General features: G+C 44.3%; 5 protein-coding genes across 5 annotated transcripts; 3 read left to right on the forward strand and 2 right to left on the reverse strand.

Annotated features, from left to right (window-relative positions):
• Positions 1–1,018: 1,018 nt before the first annotated feature.
• BDQ94DRAFT_163122 (multicopper oxidase-domain-containing protein) lies at positions 1,019–2,964 on the forward strand (the record flags this gene model as incomplete). Its single annotated transcript, XM_026769677.1, has 3 exons — positions 1,019–1,304; positions 1,376–1,850; positions 1,908–2,964. 3 exons carry the CDS (start codon positions 1,019–1,021, stop codon positions 2,962–2,964), a joined length of 1,818 nt encoding a protein of 605 aa, XP_026621116.1.
• A 2,144-nt stretch (positions 2,965–5,108) lies between these two features.
• On the forward strand, positions 5,109–7,407 carry BDQ94DRAFT_183814 (fungal specific transcription factor domain-containing protein; the record flags this gene model as incomplete). The annotated part of the gene is made up of 8 exons (XM_026774503.1): positions 5,109–5,248; positions 5,311–5,358; positions 5,443–5,579; positions 5,636–5,937; positions 6,001–6,207; positions 6,267–6,766; positions 6,840–7,117; positions 7,151–7,407. 8 exons carry the CDS (start codon positions 5,109–5,111, stop codon positions 7,405–7,407), a joined length of 1,869 nt encoding a protein of 622 aa, XP_026621117.1.
• An 860-nt stretch (positions 7,408–8,267) lies between these two features.
• BDQ94DRAFT_163124 (major facilitator superfamily domain-containing protein) lies at positions 8,268–10,137 on the reverse strand (the record flags this gene model as incomplete). The annotated part of the gene is made up of 3 exons (XM_026769678.1): positions 8,268–8,368; positions 8,544–8,952; positions 9,100–10,137. 3 exons carry the CDS (start codon positions 10,135–10,137, stop codon positions 8,268–8,270), a joined length of 1,548 nt encoding a protein of 515 aa, XP_026621118.1.
• Positions 10,138–15,815: 5,678 nt separating this feature from the next.
• On the reverse strand, positions 15,816–17,522 carry BDQ94DRAFT_183827 (uncharacterized protein; the record flags this gene model as incomplete). Its single annotated transcript, XM_026774504.1, has 1 exon — positions 15,816–17,522. The coding sequence occupies one exon, from the start codon at positions 17,520–17,522 to the stop codon at positions 15,816–15,818; it is 1,707 nt and encodes a 568-aa protein (XP_026621119.1).
• Positions 17,523–18,196: 674 nt separating this feature from the next.
• BDQ94DRAFT_175094 (uncharacterized protein) lies at positions 18,197–21,740 on the forward strand (the record flags this gene model as incomplete). The annotated part of the gene is made up of 4 exons (XM_026772447.1): positions 18,197–19,156; positions 19,210–19,453; positions 19,722–19,774; positions 19,869–21,740. 4 exons carry the CDS (start codon positions 18,197–18,199, stop codon positions 21,738–21,740), a joined length of 3,129 nt encoding a protein of 1,042 aa, XP_026621120.1.
• Between the last annotated feature and the right edge of the window lie 2,478 nt (positions 21,741–24,218).

The raw sequence follows: 24,218 nt of genomic DNA on the forward strand, positions 1-24,218 counted from the left end.
CATCAATTTCACCAAGTGCGCTTTCTCCCTTCACGGCTCCTTGCTGTGAGTTGACGGGCCAGCGTGCTACCTAAGCTGGTGCCTACCACATCGTTATGCTCATATCCTGGGCGTCGCCCTAGGAAACACCATCGCCCGTTATTCTACCGTGGTCTCTCATCAAATCTCTTTAGCTGTGTTGACGATGTCCTTGTTGACAGAATATCTGGTGGTATCCGTACACTATACAAGCGTGCCAACCTAAGGCCGGCGTCTCCTCTATAGCCATTCTAGGCACAGGCGGCCTTCCACTTAGGCCGGCTTTACCAACCAAGCCCTGGGTGGCGCTGCGTTAGAATATCCCAAGTTTGTTCAAAAAGCCAGATCTCAAATCAAACGCACATCGGAGTGAACCGCGTGTTCTGCTACCGTAATGAAAGCACACTTTAAGTATATTGGTCCACATATATAGGGATACCCAGCCTGGATATCATTTACACTAGGGATTCCAGTACTGTAAGTCATTCCGAGACTCCGAGATGCCGATGCAATGCACAAATGATCCTTCATGCATGGGTAGGTATCCGTGACCCGGATCGACGCAGGGTGCAATCAACTATATATCTAGTGATCTGCAACTATGAAGGTTAGTCTAGAAAGTAGTTCGCACTATGATTCGGATGTGTTCGGGACCGATTTGATGTAATCAGATCCCTTGTGAGCACATCACAAGTGACACGTAGTTATGCATTTTGTTACTGTTGTTTTCCGACGTTGAAGCGCGTACTGCCATTTCGGCTCACGCTGTCGAATGCAAATATTGATACACATTCCACAGCCACACGCTTATGTGCCTGTTCCCTATACCCCTGGCTTAGGGATCCCGATGGGTGCAGATCGTCAGTGGGCATGGGCAGAAGGCTAGCACCCAAGAAGCCCAGCTAAGATTAGGGGTTTTGATTCATGAGAGACATAAATTCCTAGCACTACCCAGGATGAATTGAGCACGCCGATATCTCTCATCCACGTCCTTTCCATAATGGCGTTCCCAAGTCCTCTCTTTGCCTTCTTTATGCTCCTAGGCCTTCTAGATTCCGTTCGGGCTATAGGGAATTGGTCCTGTCCTGACCTGATAACCAGCTCCGTGCCGGTTAAATTCGCGTTGATCTTAACGGAACAAAATATCTCTCCGGATGGGTTCCAAAGAAAGGGTATATTGGTGAACGGCCAATTCCCTGGCCCTATCCTTGAGGTTTGCCAAGGAGTTGAGGTTGAAGTCCAAGTGTGGAATGAACTCCCTTATCCAGTGACGGTCCATTTTCACGGTGAGACTCGCCTATAGTGGTCGCATGTTATTGAAATGTCAAGCTCTGATAACTTCATTGATATTGTGCAGGGATCGAACAGAGAGAAACTCCATGGTCCGATGGTGTTCCCGGGGTATCGCAAAAAGGGATTCAGCCAGGATTATCTTTTACATATAAATGGAGAGCTACTGATTCTGGGAGCTACTTTTATCATTCTCACGAAAGAGGCCATCTCGAGGATGGATTATATGGAGCAATCTACATCCACCCCAGGAATTCTGTGGAACGGCCGTTTGCACAGATCACCGATGATCCTAGCCAACTTGAAGCAATGCATATTGCAGAGCAGAACACAAAACCAATCATCCTGTCCGATTGGCGTCACTTGGCATCCGAGCAAGTATGGGAGGCCGAGGAAGCTACTGGACTGGATGCATATTGTGCTAACGCACTGTTAATAAATGGCAAAGGATCTGTTACTTGCTTATCGCAAGAGACAATTGACGAGTTTACCAGTGAGGACCTGAAGCCTCTTCTCAATGGATCTCATCTAACCGATATTGGGTGCGTAATATAACCGCAGGCCTCTAGGTTGTGCCTCGCTGACAGAAACACAATTAGATGTCTGCCGCCGACCATCCCAGCCGCCCAAGGTCCTTACCATCACAATTTTAGCGCCGTTCCTCAGAGCTTATTTTCGGGGTGCAACGCATCACATGGAGCAACGGAGACACTGCTTGTTGATCCCGGGCTTCAATACAGCAGCTGGGATCTCATAAATGCCGGTGGTCTTGCAACCCTCTCCTTCTCGATTGACGAGCATCCAATGTATGTTTATGCGGTTGATGGGCGATATATTGTACCCAAGCTTGTGGAGGCCGTTAAATTGATTCCTGGACGGCGATTCTCTGTCCTCGTCAAGCTTGACAAGCCTCCCCGTGACTATACAGTGCGGTCGAACATAGTTGGAAATCAAATTCTGAATACCACGGCAATAATGTCCTATGATGCTGCTGTACGGTTCCAGAACGACCCATCTACCCCTTACATCGACATCACCGGTCGCAACGCCACACCTGATGCAGTACTCCTGGACGAAACACAAGTCGTCCCCTTTCCCGTGGAGGTACCAGCACAAACAGCAGATCAGACTTTTGTTCTGCACATTGATCGGTTTAATTCCTCTTACCAATGGACCCTCGGCAACGGCAGCTTCCCCCTCTCCCTGGAAGAAGCAGCACCTCTTCTCTTCTACCCGGACTCCGAGGTTGCGCATAGTGACCTGACCATCCGCACCACGAATGGCAGTTGGGTCGACCTGATCTTCTACGTGAGGTCGGCGCCCCAACCTGAACATCCAATACATAAACACTCAAATAAGTTTTTCTACATTGGATCCGGTCAGGGTGAGTGGAAATACCCCTCTGTCGCTGAGGCAATGCGCGATATTCCTCATAATTTCAATCTCCACAATCCCCCACTCTTTGATACTATAGCCACACCCGCCGCTATGTCCGATCCGGTATGGACAGCTGTACGGTATCACGTTGTGAATCCGGGGGCATTTGTGGTCCATTGTCATATCCAAGTCCATATCAATGGCGGCATGAGTTTGGCAGTTCTGGATGGCATAGATGCTTGGCCACAAATACCTGACGAATACCAGATCACCAACTGACCCTTAGGGGTCTGTAGAAGTGATGGATGCTTCGAACTCCCGACCATACGGGCTACAAGGACTCAAAACCCGCTCAAGCCAGCAGGTGTTAAATGTGGAACGGTTCATGTCGGAGTTACCCCACGCATATCTTGAGTTGTATTCAGCCCTTAGTTGATCGATTGATTGATTAAATTATTGACGCTTTCCCAGCCGCCCCCAGATAAGTATGCAGCCAAGATCCTTGTCAACCGCCAGTCCTAGTTTTACGTGCGTAGGAAAGGGGTTCTATTTAAATTAATAATAACATATACCTCGAATATTTGTAGACTTTCCCACAATGGCGGATAAGAAATTTGGTCTGCCGGCAGTAGAATGGGATCCGTGGTATATCATACACGCATTTGCCAAGCTCCAGCCTCCAGAACGTGGGGGTAAATACGGGCTACGTTTTGCAAGATACAGTGGGATTATGAAAGGTTTTTGAATACGCAAATATCCTGATTGGTGCAGGATATGAGCGCAACCACGTGAATATATGTAGAGGAGGCCATACATGTTGATATTGCTCCGTTCGATTTACACATCCCGAACTGGTAGCTCAGAGAGTACCCTCTATATAAGATAAATCCACCTCTTCGTACCACATCGCTTGCGTGAAGCTCAAGGCGCTTACTTGTTAAGAAATGAACCCCGGCTTTGGCCCTCCCACGCTGAGGCCTACTCGTGGCTGTTCGGCAGAGAGACAGTCATCGAAAACCTATGTCTGCGGAGAGTCAAGTCCGAGCATCAAGCATTCTCAGACTCGTTGGCAGCGTTGCTGGGCGTGGGTGGCCCACTTCCTGGCGTTGTATTTTCTTGCACGCCTTTTTTTGGGTCGTCGATATTGTCGGGATAGATACTTTGTGGAGACTAAGCAACCCATGGGCAAGCCAAAAGACATAAACCGGGACAGTAATTTGACTTTTAGCACCACTGGTTTCGTCAAACGAACCGGCCATGTGCATCACTTTGGCTCGCCAGGTGCTCTCTTCCATACAGGTAAAATCAGCCATATATTTCCAACAAGGTTACGGTATCTTTGTCCACAGTCCTCGAAAAGCTCGTCAGAGTCAGTTGTGCACTCCCATATAAAACCTTCAAGTCATCTCCAGCCCAAGTTCTTGGCTTCAAACGATGAGTATCCCGCCGACAACTGTAATAACTATCGATACACTAGTCTGAAATCTGTCTAGAGTTTATTCAACCACTAATTTAAGGTTGAGCTGAGGACCGTGCGTTCCCTGTAGTATTTATCAGCTATAGGGGGGACTATTTAACTAGCTAGTATTAATAAGAATTAATAAGAGACAATATAAATTGAATATATCTAATTATTTATTTACATTGACTAGACTCATAAAGTCTCAGCTATAGGAATAACTGGATAACTTGATATATATCATCAGGACGGCCACTGATCACGTGCCCGGCGCCACTCACAGTATTTAGGTTATTACTCCGCTATTAGTGAGCACCAGAAAAGCTGACAAATCGACGCTAGGGCAAGTTGTCCGCCGAGTGTCTCTTATGACTTCGACTTAAGCTCCTTTCACCCATCCATTGTTCAGCGGCAACAATGTCGACAGCTTCGGGAGGAGAACAATTACAGTACAGAAATCGGCCGCTGGCCTGCAACAATTGCCGATCAAGAAAGATTCGATGTAAGGGCCCGATATCCTGTAGTATTGCCAATTGATCATGCCTTGACGTCGATTGATAGGCAGTAGGGCACTCCCGTGCGCCAACTGTTTGGTAAGCTACTTTCTCTCCTTTTCGCTTCAACGCATGGATCACGTAATAACTAATAGTTATGGCATATTTCTAGGATTTTGGAAGGGAATGTAACTATCCATCTCCGAAATTTAGAATCCGCAGGAAGGAGAAGTCATCAGCAGCAGCTCCCTCAAACGAACGACGAAGGCGCCTAGAGGAACGACTCGCACGCATCGAGACAATCTTGGGAAAGGCGACTAGTGCCGTTGGTAAAGATCATGCGAACAGCATAGCCAGTCTCAGCCAAACCCTCCCAACTTGGCGACAGCAAGCCGAAACGGACAAGCCTGGACCACAAAGCCGGCTTGCTGACCACTCCGTCTATCAAGTAATAAGCTTAACTCACCCAAATGATTGCCCTGCACGAGAACTTCTCACTGTGGAAGGCCCAGCTCGGCAGGCAGGCTATAGCCCAGAGCCTCAGGAAACAAACAGCTCTCTTCCCCCATTGGCAGTTACGGAAACAGGCTGTAGCTCTCTCGAAGCTTATGTATGTGAGATTTCGCACATCTAATAAGGAACTTTGTTGGAGCAAGCTGACTCGTTATCAAGCCTAGCTGGGAATACCACGGTAGGCGGGCCGTCTCCTTGGGTGATCGAGTAACCCATTCACATTATATCTCTAGGATCGACCTCATTTCTCTCGATATGCTCCCGGCCCGGTATCGACTGGGTATCAAAAAGGACAGGAGAGCCACGTTTCAGTGAGATTGCTGGATCGCTAGTCTTGGGCATAAATCGAAAACTAAAACTGCAACGAAACATAAGCCAAGGCAGCGTGCCAGAACCTGAACCAGATATCGCCTGGAAATACAGTAAAGGTTAAGCGTTACTCTGTTCTGTCTGTTTGTGTTGGATTTTAACACTGTTGATCAAGCTTACTTCGAAAACTCTTTCGACGCTATGTTTGGAGTGATATCTCGCCCTGCATTTGAAGCACGCCTCCGGTATCATCTCGAACGAAATGGTCTGTCTGATGATGACCCGGCTTGGTATGCACTACGAAATACAGTATATGCGTTCGGTCGCAGGATTGAATTGTCCAAGGCTTCATGTGCAACAACACTTGTAGAAGCTGAGGAAAGTGCCTGGCAATTCTTCCAAAAGGCCCTATCGGTGCACACCGAACTCCTCTATCTTCCGACTGGACTTATGGCAGTCCAGGCCCTAACAGCCATGGTAAGGTCATCGTCCTTTATGATTCCATTGTAACTCAGCCCTTAGTTAAATCGCATGATCCAGAGCTATTTTGCAGAAGGCGTTGGAAGCCCATCTCTCGAGTACATGCTCTGCTCCTGCGCCATGCGGTTGGCTCAGTCGAAGGGTCTGCACCGGGGGGAGGCCAGAGCCTGGAACCTGCCAGAGCCGGAACAACAACATCGAAATCGGATTTTCTGGGCCATCTATCTCCTTGAAAAGCATATAAGTTATCGATCAGGACGTTCATCCGTTAGTACCACGTCGCAGCTTGCGTCAATCAGATGAGGAATAGCTGGTAACTTCTATAGGTTATTGACGATGAAGATATAACTTGTCAACTTCCTATCACCACACCTCCAACATGTACTGATGACCTAGGGTGCTTTAAGTATATGGTAAAACATGCGCAGATTTCATCCCGTATAACGAAGCGACTTGCAACAGGAAGTGTCTTTCGTCAGACTCCCACACAAATTCTTCAAACTGTGCATGAGTTGGATCTGGAGCTTCAAGAATGGCGAGACTCGTTGCCATCCTACTTGCATCCTGACAAGCCCATTAGCCATGACCAATTTTCTCGAAGTCTTCACCCTTATCACGCCTTATATCTCCGATACTCATATTTCGGTAGCGTTATGGCCATCCACTCCATCTTCACTCTTCCTTGGAATAACGCCATATTCGGCGACGGAAGTCTCCCTGTGCTGCATAAACAAATATCGCTAAGCTCCTACATCGTCGTCAATGCGGCAAGAAGTATAATCTTAACCCTAAATTGCGCCCAAATCGATGCCTCGACGCCGACTTGGTAAATTCTCTACTTTTCCCCCGAAGTCTGAAGACTGCGATGTGTCAGGTCAAGCTAACGGTCCCCATTTAAGGCTAGTACTTTATTTCCCCCTTGTTAGCGTAATAAATCTCTTTATTTATATCCTGAAATACCCAAGCCTTCCGACCACACAGTCCGATATTGCGCTTATTGAAGTCGCCGCTGGTCACTTCAGTCGATTGGAATACGCATCAGCCGATCTCGCGCGTCCTTTTGCCAGGGAGATCACCCATCTTGCTCGTGCCGTGGCAACGGCGGCGGAAGAAGGAAAAGAAACTATGAGAACTGCTCCGTCTCCTTCCATGCCGAGGCGGGAAGCAGATGACTCAAGTAAGAATATCCAGATCAACTCATGGTATAAAGATACGCCCGTTTCCTTACAATCTCTCAATGTCTTAGAAGGTCCCAATCCGCCCAATCTCGCCATCGGTTCAAGACGTCAGATGTTGGCCCCTAATGCCCGGCAGGTTGACAGCGAAAATATGGTCAACTTCTATTCTGATGACTGGAGTATTTCATCATTATTTCCACCACCTGCTTCTAGTCCCCCAGCTTTATCCCCTTTCAACAGCGGCAATACAGGCTCATTTCTCGATTTTGAAACGGCAGAGTCGGCCTAGCCGATGCTCTACTATGAGAAGCCAAGGCTACATCAATCTCTAGCCATATCTGACTGATACAAGCCTGCGCCTCTGAGATGGTGATTTATAAAGCTGAAGGTTGAAAGTCCACGCAGACAGCAGAGCATATACTGAGGTAGTTGACCCTGATATCAAGCGTATCATTGATCCCAAGCTGACAAAACACCAGATTAGAGTCAATGAGGGTTGAGACAGTGCTTCAGCAATACTTCAAAGGCGAATGTCAATCTTCCTCTTCTGGGTTATATTACAATTCGAAGCTCTCTTTCCTTGTGAAAGCGTTTGGAGATTGCACCGTTAGTCTGCACCTAGCTGATATATTAGAGCAAGAATTTAATCAGCTAACTAGGGTTGCAAAAGTACAACGTATATTGTACTTTGTCTCAACATTGACAGACACTGGATAAGTCTACTCCTACTATCATAGCAGTTTCGAACAAGGAAAAATCTGTTAATTAAAAAAGAGCAAGATAAATCCAGTAAAATATCAAGATATATTAACTAAACGTAAGCCATAGAATTTAGTATCTAAGACATAATATATATAATCTAGATATTAACAGATATATAGCTAGCCAGTACTGGAGCTTTAACAAAGACTTCTATTTATATCAGCTTCTTAAAATTGCCTTCTATTGTTTTTATTGTTACGTTACCAGTGCTGGATGGAAGGAAAACTAGTCAGGCTTAAAGTATTTAAACAAATCTTCTATACGGAATTAGGCTTGCAGATCTTTTTTTTTGAAAGAAGAATAATGCTTCTGGAAATCTAGTGTCTGTATTGTATAATCTAGTATGTCAGTCGGTAGGCAATACGAGGATCAAAACATTACACAGTGTTACCTTAGAGCTTTTTCCCCAAAAAACAAAGAACATAAACCAGTCGACACCTCAGTAATTGGCCACTCAACTACAAAAAGAATCATGCCATTGGTGTCTTCTAGGAAAAGCTAGTCAGTAGAACAACATTATGCTAAATCAACTTTTAAACATGAATACCCTTTTCAAAACATACACTCTATCGAACGATCTATTTACACTTCACTTCTAGCCAGCCTTGTGCGCCTGCACCCACCTCATCTTCCGCTTCTCTGTATCGTCTCCCTCGTGTAAACTCGTTAGCTTCGACCGCGCCCGAATCTTCTTCCCCATCTTGAAGAAAACAAATGGAATCAATGCCAATGCCGAGGCTGCCAGCGCTAGAACAAGTCCTGCATACTGACTCCCCACATTATGGAAAAACTGCGACGCAAATAGTGGCGACACCGCGCCCAGCGTGTTTCTCAATAACCCCTGTCCGGCGATCGCGGACGAAGAATTCTCCCCGTAGCAATCAGAGGTATAGCTGTAGGTGGACTCGAAAATGAAGAAGATGCCAACCGCTATTGGGGCCAGCGCGATGGCTGGCCCGACCCAGCTTACAAATCCGTATTGGGTGAAGCTGTAAATGAACAGGCCCACGGGAAGCCAGATGGCGCCAAACATGGCGCCGTACAGGCGGGATTCAGGGACAGGTTCGCGGTCCTCAGCATCCATAAGGGCTTTTTATTTGCGGTTTTGAAAGTAGTTGGCTGCGAAGCCTATGGTTGTGCCAAGGCATAGAGAGATATATGGGAGGCCAGCGATTCCTTCGCTCCAGCCGTGGTTCTCCTGAAAGGTGATGGGGATAACAGAGAGGAAGAGGAAGGTCACGAACCAGGCGAAGCCAATCCAAATTCCAAAGGCGAGGACGACGGGCTCGGTCACGAGCATACGGACTGCTTTGACGGAAGAACCGTGCAGTCTCTGCTTGAGGTTGGGCGCTTCGAGCTCACTTTCGCACCTGTACCGCGCATCCCCGGTGTTCTCGCGGAGTAGTTTGGCTCTTTTCTCCAGTAGAGCGCTGCCGCGCGTTTCTCGGAGGAAGATCGCGACCAGTAGGACGAGTGGGATATTCACCAACCCCTGTATCCCCTCAATCCATCTCCACCCGAGGGTCTCGTCGATGATCCCTGCGTAGATGGGGGCTGCCACAGTACCCAGGATAGCGATATATGAGAAACTGGCCATGGGTATAGCCCGCTCATCAGGCAGATACATATCGCTGAACGTGCCCCCCACCAAAATCGTCCCCACGGACCCAAAAAGACCCAGGAGCGCCCGACACACCAGGATTGTGGCAATATTTTTACCCAGGGCTAATCCAATAAACATCACAGAGAACAGAATATAAGCACCCACATAGATAACGCGTCTCCCGACCAACTCGCAAAAGGGCGCCAAAAACATCGGCGCAATAGCACATATGATATTAAACGTGAACAGGCCTAGCTGACCCAGCTCCGTCGAGACTTCCAGGTCCCTGCACATACGTGTAATTCCGGAGCTATAGGCTGTCGTAGCAAGACCAATGAACAATGTCATGAGGCAGAGCAGGGCAGAGATGAAGTGCTTTTTCGCCGGCCGCCAGTTAAACGGGTTCTCCGGGTCGTCTTCCAGAGATGTCAACACTAGCACTTCCTCTTCCCTCGCCTTGTCTAGGTATCGGGGTATTAGTGCGGTAGCAGGGAAATCGAAGTCGACTTCTTGAGGTTCGCCAAGGGAGGGTGTGTAGGGCGCTAAATTCTCTGATTCTTCGCGGAAGCGTCCGCCCACGATCCATCTCTTGCTAGCGACGGCGTCAACCAGATGACCTGTGTCCTTGCCAGACAATGATGGTGAGGTGGACATTTTAGTCTGAATCAGAGTTGGAGTGAGGATGGGGAACTTTGTAACTGGGTTGAGATATTATTGGAATGCAAATGTTCCGCTACAGAGAAAACTCGAGGAGGACAAGCATAATATACTGGAGCCATAGAAGACCATCACAAGTACCAGACCTCCCCCTCTTCAGAAGTAAGGATAGTGGAATATAGAAGTAAAAAAAAATAGTAAAGAATTACTTTGATGGCAATAATAAGTCGCAGGACTCGGTTGGTCTGGGGAGTACATGCAGCTGTATCCATTCCATGGAATAACTACCCGGATTTATCCAGGTGCTGGTAACCCACTCACGATTAGAATGGACTTCGCGAATAACTGGGAATATCTCCGCTTCAGAGCTGCCTAAAGGTGCAGTCCTAACGGACAGCCATCCTCTAAGGTTAACGTAGTTCCCATCCGAACCAGCCACGGGTCGGCCACCCAAGCAGTACCATATGCAAGACATCTTTTTATGATTGAGATATCTCAGACATTGTAATAGCTAATAATTTATAAAGGAATATACAATTATACTAGATACTGAAATATTCATTAGAATCTTTATATGATTTTCTGATCATTATCCATATGTTAGTACCTTGGAGATTTGTACACCATTTTTATTAAATTGAGTACAGTTTAAAGTGAAGGAAAAAAAAAAGTATAATATTATAATATTATTTATACAATCGCTATATTTTATCTCAGTCGACGTAATCCTGTGGTGGCTGAGACATCTCAACCTGAAAACTACTGTACGGTACTGCATGGTGGCCGACCCGGGCAGGTGGGCCGGTTCAGATGGGAACTACGTTAAATAGTTAGTCAGTGTTTGTCAGCAAATACAAAGTCTCCCTTGGAGCGTAACTATGGAGATTGACCGTCTGATATGTGATTACCCCTGTTGCCAGATTCGGTCGACAGTGGCGAAATGGCGCAAGCCGGCGTCGGGAAAGGCAACGAGAATGAAAGGTGATTGTGGCCATACTTGGAGGGGGAAGCAGAAGATGATCGGGCAAGCCGTGAGGAACTAAATAAAGTTCCGAATGCCGAGTGTCTCAACTTCAACTGGGCCAGAAGGACTCGATTAGTTCTTCATCTAGATGTTCGCTACTTTAGAGAGAAATTACAGAAGATTAATAAGCTATATATAGAAAATTTATAAGTTTATCAATTTTAGTAATCTAGAGTTATCATGGTTATGAGACTAGATTGTGATGCCGAGGGCAGAGTGCAACATAGAAGCACCTTCCTTGGTAGACTGTTTAACCAAGTCAATACTAAACCGTTCTGAGCTTGTCCCAGACCAAATCGCTCACCAGGCGAGCGCCTCCGACCGTTCACCGGTTGTCATCTAAAAGGGTGGATGGATTTGAAGTCTAATGGATAAGGTCCCACTTACCGAATGGGTTCGGAGTTCGGCCGCGAGAGGATGGCCCGAACGCACCACGGAAAGGGCATATTGCCTATACAGCGCGGATCTCAACAACTAGCAAACCCCTTCCTATTGGTTATCTACTTGCACCATAGATATCTGCTCTAATCCGCAGAAGAGCGATCGAAAGGACGGCCGACCGAGTTAACAAGCAAGGGCGGAACTCAGGAAACCGGCAAGACGACTGACTGTAAAAGAGAGCAAATCGGCGCACGCGGACGGGAATCGCGAGCCAGAGAAAAGGGGTGAAAAGGTCAACGCTCGGCTTTCGGATCATGCTGACCAGTGCAGCGGACTGTAAGCCCCACCTCATCCACAAATCCGGTCACGGCCTAGACACCGGCCAGGAGCGCGTCCAGCGTGAACAATGTTGTAGGCAAGGAGGCAATGAGGATATATTTTCCCAGAGCGAATTGGAGGAGGAGATAGCGGAGCTGGCACGCCAATTAACGTGCCGGTCCACACACCTCTCGACCAGCAACACAACAAACCCGTTCTCTGAAGAGGATAAGGAGTCATCGTTGCATCCCGGCAGTCCCTCGTTTCCGGTTAAGGATTGGATTCGATCCCTTCTGGTAGTCCAGGCAAGTGATTCAGAACGCTTCCGTCATCAGACAGCCGGTGTTGCCTTCGGGACCTTGAGTGTGTACAGATTTGGTAGTCCCACTGATTCGTCGCACAGGCCTGCCTCTCGGATCACCCGTTGTCCAGTATCTTTATAGATGTCTAAAATCCTAATAAATACTCTGCGGTCCTCTCGCTACGTGTCAGTCTCAAAGATCACGAATGGAATATTAGTACCATATAATAAACAAGTCAATATTAGACTGCTAAAACTAGGACTAATAATAGCAATCTTTATCTGTATCTGGAAAATGAAGATCATACAGTATTTTAGAAGAATAAAAGCAGAAATCTCTTTAAAGGAAAATAATTAAATAATTAAATACTAAAGAATACTGGATTTTATTATTAAAAGATAAATTATATAAAAATACCTGCAGTTGATTTATTTATTTCTTTATTTATTTATTTTCTACAGGTACAGTTCTTAGACTAGACCGTAGATTAGTAGTCGAATAAATGCTAAAATCTGAATTAATAACTAATAATTATCTAGCAGTACCTGCTATAGAGCGCAGAAGATAATAGCCGATAAATTAATATTTTATGAAAATTTTAAGTCTTAAAAATTAATAAAATAAAATCTTAATTTAAAATTATTTATTTTAAAATATTATACTCTATTCTCTACTAGCTTTGACCTTTTATACTGTGTTAGAGCTTAGCATGCAAGACAGTAGATTTGCTACAGTTATAAATAATTTCAGCAAACCATAAGTTAATATAGAGGCTGCTGATTGTGAAGAAACCAAGAACCTCTTGATAGTCAGTAACTCAGTATATAATTAGTCTGCAAAATAGCTAGGTGTCATGGGAGTTATGCCAGATTCTTGTTACCGCTTGATGAAACAAAACCTGTCCTAACAAAAGGTAGCAACGAGAGGTTTCTCATAACAGTGAACCTGACAAAGAGCAGTCTGGATTCATTGCTAACTCAAGGGATAATAAGGTTGGATGAAACATATTCCATCAGCTACAATGAGCATTATAACCGTACAGATAAAGAATCACTTAATCTTCTAATAACACCAGTACTGCAGGCAAACCTAATTCCCTTGGCCGAGCATGCAATCATCAGTCCCCCTCCTAAACAGCATCTGGACAAATACTGCATTCCCTGTACATTAGCTGAGTACAATGCTATTCTAGTAGGGAAATCTTCACAACGGGACAACAGTCAAATAATGTTCAATAATCAAAATTAGGGATAATACTGTATAATTATTTATAAGTACAGATAAGTATTCTGTACCTAAGCTTCTAAATATATAACTATTTAAAGACAGTTGTATTGAGTACAAAGAACAGAACTAGCTAAGTATATAAAAGAATATTCTTATATATCTTATTCTTTATATATTACGTTATATTATTCAGAGTGGGTTAGTAGTTGATTCTGGGATTCCTGTATACTCTAAATATATCTTTAATGGTAGATTTGATAGTAGATAATCATACAATACATGGCTGTTCCAGGCGTTGTATTAGTAATCTGTGATTATATTAAATAATATTTTGGTTTTGCCTGAGCGCTGCTCTTATCAGCGCTTTCTGCCTGGCGAGTCCGCCTTACTAGTAGGTTAACTAGCAGGGGTCCGTAACAGCTACTCTATTTATAAAAACCAGAGAAGTGAGAACTGATATTTTAGAATTAAAGAAATCTTTGAAAATTTCTGATTTTGCTATATTCAGTGACAGGAAGATTCTTGTCTTTGAGGACTAGGTGATTGTAATACAGTAGAAGCTGGAGATGAATACAGACTACTTGAGGCTAGTAGAGATCTTTTTTATAAACATTCATAATTAAAGCAATTCCATTACTACTTATATAAATTAAACTGTTAATCTAATATTCACATAATATTTATCTATAATCCTGTCTAATATTAGCTGGAATAGCTTCTGTTACTTCCATATATTTTTTATATTTAGTCTTATTATTATAATCTGCTATATTTTCTTCTGTCTAGAGACTAACAATAAGATTCTCGAGCAGATAGACGAGCTGTTTAGTAATATAATAGTACTGTCTGCAGATATGAAGAACAACAAGGAAACCCAAGTGAACATGATTGAGAATGCTCACATTGTCGCGCCCTAAGTCATACACTGTTACCTCTTGGCTGTTGACAGTCTTAGGTATCATTACTATCTTTATCAAGTATTCCACAACAATGGGAGACGCCGGGTGACCAATTATCATAAATTTCGATTGTTGAATGCATCTGCCACCGTGTCCTCACGGGTACAGTCTCAAAATTGTCTGCATTTGCGAGTCCTTCTATAGGCTTTGTCTGAAGGAAAGGTTCGAAGGCAGCGGAATAACCTTGTTGTATAGTCCACATCCCCACATGGAGCCTATAAAAGCAACACGATGGGCACGAATGCATAATTTCCTATCTAATGTTTCGTTATGTATAGATTTCAACGTCCTAGTAGCGTTACTGTAGCTTTAGCCACCAAGTCAGAATCTGCATAGGGCTGAATTCATATATGAATCCATCAAAGGGATTCAGCCCTGAGCTCCGTAAGTTTGTCCCGGGCTTCCATTATTGACATTCTCAGTGACCCTGGTTTCGGACACCCAAAACTTAGCCCTGAGGATATAGACTAAAAACACTCCCTACTATCTTCTTTATGTAGTCTTGTCTTCAACTGTCGTATGATTATAGGTCAATTTGATAGTTTCCGGCGAAATATATATTCTTCGCCTTGGGTGACATCCACGTGACTTTGAGTGTCACAGATGTTGAACATTCAGTTGTAATGGCGTAGTTTGGCCAAATATTGATGAGTCACCCCGTCTGCTGAATAGCCAGTGATATATCGGTTTGTCCTACCCCGTACTTGGCAGCATGCCATTTGACAGACCATCTAACACGGGCGGAGGGAAGCCAAGCGACCGGCGAGAGATAAACCAGACAAATAGACACCACCACACGAGCTGAGACGGTGCTCGCCATCAGATGCAGCACTAACACCGCCATTTCCAACTCCATATAATTCCTCAAACCCAGTAGGGCTGTATTACATAGAGCCAAATGCATGCCATTTAGACCAGTCTGAATTGGCCTACCGCTCGTTTTTGATTGAGCCTGACGCATCCTGGCTGAGGTTCTAGCCATCCTGCGCGTAATTGAATAAGGAGGGCGCTACCGCCACACCAGCTAGGATGCATCTATACTGTGGGGATCCTAACGATCCCACATCCACCTAGCAAGCTTATAGGTGATTCGCGTTCTGGGTCTATTGACTCAGAATTCTTGACTTTCACCGGGATAGGCGAGCGGTATCGCTTCCGGAGGATTTATATCTAAAGCGCATTTAGGAGTACATTCGAGAAACACCCATATAATTTCATTCATTAGATAAAAGATGGACGCCAACTTATCTGAGAGGTTAGGAGGAGGTTATGTGACTAGCTAGGAACTCCCACGTGGCCCGCAAGACACCGAAACGGAGTAAGGAATGGAACATACACATAAACACACAAACAAACAAACAAAGAAAGAAACAAAGGAACAAACAAGACTTGTAAGGGAGGTTCTCAACATGTGCACAATAAATTTCATATTGTTGATCTGTATATTCCTACTCGGTCTAGCAACTATTCACTTTGCTGCATATCTAACATGTCCCACACATCCTCGAGGTAGGCCGTTGTGTATCCTTCATCCAATACTTCTCTTTTCCAGGCCTCCTTTGAGACGGCGTCACCGAGAAACAACGCAATGTCCACATCACCAATGCCGCAATCCATTCCGTCATAAGGACCTTCGTCACGCGCTCCAGGTTGGACCGGGTCATGGAGCCGGATAATCGGAGACCGATGTGGGAAGTAAAGCTCACTCGCCACGAAATAATCGCCCCACCAGTCGCTATTAGGGTGAGCTACGTCCAGTTTCTCAGCAGCGTCAGGTACGGCTGCTAAAATGTCGGTCTGGAAGTGTTTGTTCGGGGAGGCGGCGGCTTCCATCCACAGCCCGTGGCGAGCATGTTTGGTCAGCCACCACAGCTTGGGGTCTTCGAACTTGAGACCGGGCTTGCTAGAGTCGTGGACGAACTGTTCCTTGAATATTTCAGGTGCAGCACGCAGCAAAGCATCCCACGTATATGTATACCCGGCGACTATGCAGGCCCGTAGACATTCTTCAAACATAGCTGGTCTCCTGTGAGCGAGCTTCTCATAAGTCGTCACATCAGCGACTTTGGGAAACCAGATGAGGTCTGGCAATAGCTTTCCAGGAGTATCGGGAGTGAGCCAAGTCAGATCATTGGACATGATGCGGCGGGCGTTGATCGCGCGCCGTATATTGATCTCATGCTTATCTTGCGGGTGCTCAGGGATCTGCGTACTCCACCATTTGGCAAAGATCGGATTATGGTATATACCATGTACAACCATGGCCCATTCATGTTGAAGCATGTGCGGTCGTCGGAGCCGTGCGTAACGATCGATTTCTCCATTGTAGGCGGCAACATGAATGAGTTTGTCCTTGTTGATGAAGGGGAGGTCTGTAGGAAGAGGGTTATACACCAATAGGAGATAATCCTCTGGTGCCTCCGGGGCCTTACTGTCATGGTCATCTATGCTCCAGTCTTCCGTAATATTGAAGTAAGGGGGATTGCGACAGAATTCATTCCATGGCGGGGGATCACTTTTGAAATCGCGCGGCCCATAGTACTTCGTTCTGGCTGTGAGGCTCGAGTAGACAGCGGTATCCCCATTTAGAAATGCAATTCGACGTGCATCAATATTGACCGTTCGTGTATAGTCGTTCATGATCGCAAACCTCACCGGCTGAGACATGATATGCTGATAGATCCGTTGACTGCCGTTGCTGCCCCTCTGCATGCTCGCGTAGCCAGCCTCTTCGGCAATATGAACCTCTGGAAGCGGATCAAGCTCCGTGTACAAGTCAGCGTAACCTGCAACCGCACAAGCCCGAGCGATATGATAAAGCATGTCCGGGTATCGCTCCACCAAAGCCCGCAAAGTCTCCTCCACCGGAACATCTGGATACCAGATACAGTAAGGCACCTCCTCCGGCGATGCCATGGTCGGAATCACACCGCTCATGATATCCCGGGCGTTTAACGCGCGTGTGAATTCTGGACTGGTTCCATGGAGCTCCCGGGAGAAGCCATAGTGATGCCGTATGCCGCGAATGGTGCAGACTCGATGAACCTCTTCGTCGAATGTCTTTGGGATTCGGATCCCCTGGATGGCAGCCTGGCAATCTTCTTCATCGTATTTCCCGACTCTTAGTCTTTCTTCTTCCTCGTCCGAAGATAGGTCGAGTAGCAGATCCATGGTCTTCAGATGATAATTAGCTACGGCGAATAAGGAGGTGTTTGGGCAAAAGGGCAAGAAGCTTGTTAGACTGGCAAATGGCGGGCATTTCCCACCCTGTAAAGAAAACCACCGATTACCGCGAACGGTACCGGCTGATCGTATCAATTGCAAGTGGGGCCGGGGCTAACCCCTTAAACCCCCGGCAGGACCAACAAGATTTGGTGATCGAACAAGTACGGACTAGGGTCCCATTTTCAGAACAGGGCGAGACGTCGGCTTACTAGTGGGAAAGTAGTATCATACAAGGTTACTTGAGACGAGAGTCACCAGTATCTCAACTACCACGACGTAGTAAGACATATCCCGTGTCCCAATCTATGGTGCATCGTTTAGCTTCGCGGAGGTCCGTCATAGTGCCTAGCATCTAGTTCGTTACTAGTAATTATCTGGTAATCGCTCTCATGACAAAGGTCATGGCAGGATTAGAACCCTGGCTTTCTCTCTACTGGTCACAAATATCGCAATGCTGTTTCCTCTCAGAAACGATTACTTAGAGGCCCTCTGCAATCACTCAGCCTTTCAATCCTCAGCTTCTCTCTGAGGATATCCTGTTTCTTGTATTCCCACTCCCGTTCCCTCAATCCGAGACCTTCTAGCCGCACGGCATGTACTGAAGTCTCATGGGAAGCAACATGGCCCTGTTATCATATCTCTGCATCTTGATCCAAGTCGCTGCACTGGCCGCAGCAGCTTCTTTCAATTCCAGTGTTCGCGTGACAGACCCCTACATTGCCACCCAATGGAACGCCTGTCCTTCAATATGCGACAGTGCCAACCCCAATGACTGGGACTTTTACTCCAACCTTCGAATACTTAAGTCGTGCAAAGAACCAATGCTCCTCAACCTGGTTGTTGGCTTTCCCAATAGCACTACGAATCTCAATGCCCGCCAGCCGCTGTATGCCTGTTCGACAACAAACAACGGACACAGCAGTGCTACCTCTAAGGCCAAAACTGCGAGTACACCACAGGCAAGTTCCTCGCGCTACTTAAAAAGAGATGTTCAGGTAGAGACCGCGTGGCGGGGAGAGGAAACAAGCCGGTATACATCCCACGCGGGGGTCGCAGCTCAACTTGCGCAGTCGCAATTGAATGCCCCATCCAGCGAAAATGCCACTATTGCCATTGGGTACTCGAACGGGGTCGTCCTTGGAGCGTTCGTTGGCTCCCAAATGCAGAAAGGTAGCGACAAGGACAGTGGCATTTTAGGACTCTTCCTAAATAAGATCCAACAGGGAGAACTGAACAAGTCCGGCGTCATGATGCAGGTCTGCGAGAGTGACCGTGCCGCAGCTTACACACTTGGTGTTGTCGCTGAAGCAAACCCAGATCCCTCGCGAGCCCTGAGCGCCGTGCGAGAGGCCCTTGCAACTTGGGATACAGGGAAATGTGCTTCTGGATACAGCGGGAGTTTTTCCTCCACGATGTCTGTGGGTGAGGTCGTGGATGAGGGCCAGAACGACAGTCCTGTCCCAGTGGTAACGGAACCAGCGTACATCGACGTGCCCATAAACATTCGCACGGAATGGGTCTGCTACATGACAAACACCGCCGAGCAACATGCACCGCCATTCGAGTCAACGACGGCGACAGTTGCAGCAAGCTTGCAAGCCGGTGCGGAATATCTCCTGCTGACTTCACCAAGTACAACCCGAGCAGCACCTTGTGCTCTTCCTTGCTTGCTGGGCAGCATGTTTGCTGCTCTGCCGGTACGCTTCCGGACTATTCTCCCCAGCCCAATGCCGATGGGACACGCGCAACGTATAACGTCCAGAACAACGATGGGTGTAGTAAAATTGTCGCTGCTAAGAGCATTACGGTTGATGATATTGAGGAGTGGAATAAGAAGTCGTGGGGGTGGACAGGATGTGATAGCATTCAAGCTGGAGGTAAGCTTAACACACCCAGCCTACATTTGTGGGACCGATCGGTGGATTGAGATATCCTTCTCAAACAGCAAACATTTGTGTCAGCAAGGGGGACCCACCAATGCCATCCACTCTGAAAAACGCTGTATGCGGTCCTCAGAAGCCTGGAACCAAGAGACCGGATAATTGGGATGATATCGAGAGTCTAAATCCTTGCCCTCTCAATGCTTGCTGTGATATCTGGGGGTAAGTACTTGTGCCTTCTTTCCATTCACTGATCTCACACTAGTGTTTCTGGATAGGCAATGCGGTACTACTGCGGAATTTTGCACAAGAGCCAGCGTACGTGTTTTACTTTGCTCCATGTTTACACTCTTCGTTGAGCGGAAAATAACAAGTCGAGCAGTCTCTTACTGACGCACCTGGAACGGCAAAGGATGGCACTAATGGATGTATCTCGAACTGCGGCACTGACATCGTTTTTGACGAGCATGGCTCCGACGACCATCCTGTACTGGTTGGATACTATGAAGCGTTTCAGAACAGTCGACCATGCTTGAACCTGGACGTAACAGCTATCAATAACACAGTTCAATGGGGTGGTCAACAAGGAAGCCATTCATCAACATTTTCGCAAGTTTGGGATCATATCCATTTTGCGTTCGCCAACATTACTATATCATTCGAGGTGGACATTTCTAGCGTCCAAGATGAGTTTGAGCAGTTCAAAAAGTTTGGATCCCCAGGAAAGAAGCCCAAGGTGTTGTCCTTTGGTGGATGGTCATTTTCCACGGCTTTGGACTCCTATGCCATTTTCCGTAAGGGCGTTACCGATGAACAGCGTTCATTATTTGCATCTAATGTCGCAAAGTTTGCTGATGATAATGACCTTGACGGACTCGACTTTGACTGGGAGTATCCAGGGGCCCCTGATATCCCTGGCATTCCCGCAGGCGATCCCGGTGATGGTGATCGATACCTCCAATTCCTGAAGGAAGTTCGGGATAAAATCTCCTCTGAAAAGACGCTGTCGATCGCAGCTCCTACCTCTTACTGGTATCTCAAGGGTTTCCCGATTGCGAATATCTCGTCCGTAGTTGACTACATCGTGTACATGACTTACGACCTGCACGGCCAGTGGGACTGGGACAATGCTTGGTCGGTTGATGGTTGTGATGGCGGTGGCTGTCTCCGGTCACACGTCAACTACACTGAGATTGTCAACTCTTTATCGATGATCACCAAGGCCGGGGTGCCCAACAGCAAGATCGTCGCAGGTCTGGCGAGCTACGGCCGGTCCTTTGGGATGGTTGACCCATCCTGCTATGGACCTGAGTGCAAGTTCAAGGGCCCGGAATCAGCGGCTATGCCTGGACAATGCACGCAGACACCAGGTTACATCGCAAATGCAGAGATCGATGACTGGCTTCAAGGTGATCAGAATATCACCACGTACTTTGACCACGTTAGCCGATCCACGATCTCGTACTCGGCAAACGGAACATGGGTGGCCTATACGGATGACAATGAGAGGAACAATAGGATTACCGAATGGTGGTATAACAGAACCGTCCTTGGAACAAGTCTCTGGGCAATTTACCTGACTGAATTCATCGCTGAACTCCCGGACGGTACAGTTCTGCCTCCAGTGACCCTACCCAACTGTGATCAAGCCTTTACCAGTCTGGACGATGTCGAAGCCTCTGCCGATTCAATCGATCCGGGATGCATGAATTTGTATCTGATCCAAGCATTGAAGAGTAATCTCTCCCCGTCGGTCTCGGCGTACCATGAGGTCATGAAAACAGACTACGACAAGAAATTCGGCTGGTATCAGGATGCGGTCAGGGAGCAATTCCCGCGGTCTCTCCAGGATTTCTTGAAGGCCAATGCCTCGAATTACTTCGAATGCACCTCTCAGGGTATGGTCCCGCGGAGCGAAGAGCCGGAAGGCAAGAATGTAAGCTCTTCGTGCCCATCCAATCCAAAGGATACAGGTTACGCAATCTTCTATTGGACAGCGAAGGACAAGGATGGGTTTCTGGAGGATCTTGAAGACACTACAGGAACCTCGCCAGATCAGCTCGTGTGGGAAATTGATGCATCCCAATGTGTAAGTAGTCCAGACCCGTCACAGCCGACCATGTGCAGCGGCAGCAGGAACATTGGCATGCCGAACCTCCCACCAGATTTCACCGTCAGTAATCCCAAGGACATCATCTCTGCTCGCCTCCCAAATATCACGATATTCGAGGAACAGTCTAGTAGGGAAATCTTCACAACGGGACAACAGTCAAATGATGTCTGATAAATTCGAAATTAGTATCATCTTATAGCCCTCTATACGCAGAGTACGGTGATATAATTTTTATTCTATTATTCAAAGATTATGTGGAGTTACAAGTATTCGAAGATAGCAATATACACTTCTGAATTTGGTTAGCATATGTAATGGAAATTCAATCGGGTTAATATATATAACGGAAATTCAAATCAAATTAGCATCCTTTTCTACAAATATTAAGTCTAATTGGATCTATTAAACATTATTAAAATAAATATTACAATAATAAGTATTACTCTAATAAATGTTACAGGAATAAATATTACAGTAAAAATAGATAATATATATTTCTATACTTAGAATTTAGAGATTTATTTTATATTAAGACTTTATATCTTATTTCTTAAATAAAAAACAAAATCTATATCTTCGGAGTTATATCATAGTGTTAATATACTATAGATCCTAAGAATTCTATATTCTTTAGAAAGTTTAAATTATATATTATTATTATTTAGTATTATTTACTATACCTAAGTAATATATGTTTGGGTAATACTTTTTTTATATAAAAAACTGTAAAAATAAGATGAAAGATTAGAAAATAAAATTATATTAATATATTTTAATTTCCGCGACGCCGCCGAGCCCACGGAAGATGGAGGAAGTTAATATTACAGTAAACAGACTTATTATAGTTCTTATATTTAGTAGTATTTTTTCTATAAAAAATACAGAAATTAGTAGATAAGCTGATATTATATTTATCTGTAATATTATTCTTCTTGGTATATCTCACCCGTTTATCTCTCCGTGCAGCTGGTGAGATAGAAAGGAAGAGAGATTATAAAAGAAAGAAAAAGAAAGAGAGAGAAAAAAAAAAAATAATTTTATTATTATATTTTAATCTCCGCGATTTCTGTAGAAAATAGATAGTAGAGTAAATAATAGTAATCTTATAGTACTAGAAATTCTTTCACTGCAGATAATATATTTTATTATACTAGTATACTTTATAATCTTGTCTTTCTGTGGGGCTGCTAAGCTTATATTATAATTATTATTTTTAAATCTCTGTAATTTCTGCAGAAAATAGATAATAGAATGAGTAGTAGTAGTTCTATAATACTGGAAGCCTTTCTATTATAGAAGTTCTCTATTCTTTTAATATATTTTATTATCCTGGTATATTTTATTATCTTATCTCTCTGTGGGACTGCTAAGCTCATTATTATTATTATCTTTTAATCTCTATAATTTCTGCAGAGAATAGATAGTGGAATAAGTAGCAGTAGTTCCGCAGTATTAGAAATCCTTCTATTATAAAGACTCTCTATTTTTTTAGTATATTTTATTATTTTAATATATTTTATTATCTTACTTCTTCTTGCAGCTGCTGAGCTTGTATTATATTATTATACTTTAATCTCAGTAATTCCGCGGAGCCTATAGAAGATGGAGGCAGGCAGTATTATAATAAATAGATTTATTACAGTTTTTATATTTAATAATATTCTTTCTACAGAAAGTACAGGAGTTAATAAATAAACTGATATTATATTTATTTATAATACTGTTCTTCTTGGTATTCTCTGTACGGCTGGTGAGGTAGAAAGAAAAAGAGCTTATATAAAAAAAAAAAAAAAAAAGATAATTTTATTATTATATCTTAATTTCCATAATTATGCTGAGCTAGAAAATAATAGAACAGATAGTAGCAATTTTACGGTATTAAAAGATACTTTTTATTATTTTATCTCTCTATAAGACTGCTGAATTTATTATTATTATTATATTTTAATCCTTGTAATTCTATCTAACTAATAGATCACAGCCTCCTGTAACCAGCTACTTTCTATTAAAAGAAGATAATATATTATTAATTAAGAAATACTATAAGTTAATTATCTTAATACAGTATCTGGTTAATATTTTTTATATCTGAGTTATTATATTTCTACTAGCTAAGATAAGAATATTATCTGTCTATTATTAAAAATATATAGCTGATACTGAATAATCTTATCTAGAAAGAGTTTAAATATTAGTATAATTCTTATTTAGATTCTACAGTTTAATCTGAAGATCACTTAAATATAATATTAATATATATAATATATCTTTCCAGCTACTAAAATTGAGATTGAAGATAGATCTTATATAATTCTAGATTATTTTATTCTAATTTACTGAGTTTTTATTTTTATATATTAATTGTGCAGTCCTCGCCACTGGAAAATAAGAGAGATTATATTACTTATTTTATATAAGATATTCCAGTTCTTTTTCTTATAAAAAATATACTTTGTTAATATTATATATTATTTCTTTATATTTTAGATATTCCAGGGGTCTTAAATATTCTAAAGATTCTAGAAGATACTGAATTAGGACTATTAAGTATTATATAATTAAGTATTATTAGTAATTATACCAGCTATACTGAATTAAGACTATTAAATATTAGGGTTTTAGGGTTTAGGGTTTTAGGGTTTAGGGTTT

Source organism: Aspergillus welwitschiae, assembly GCF_003344945.1.
Source record: "Aspergillus welwitschiae strain CBS 139.54b unplaced genomic scaffold BDQ94scaffold_49, whole genome shotgun sequence".
Classification (NCBI taxonomy): Eukaryota; Fungi; Ascomycota; class Eurotiomycetes; order Eurotiales; family Aspergillaceae; genus Aspergillus; species Aspergillus welwitschiae.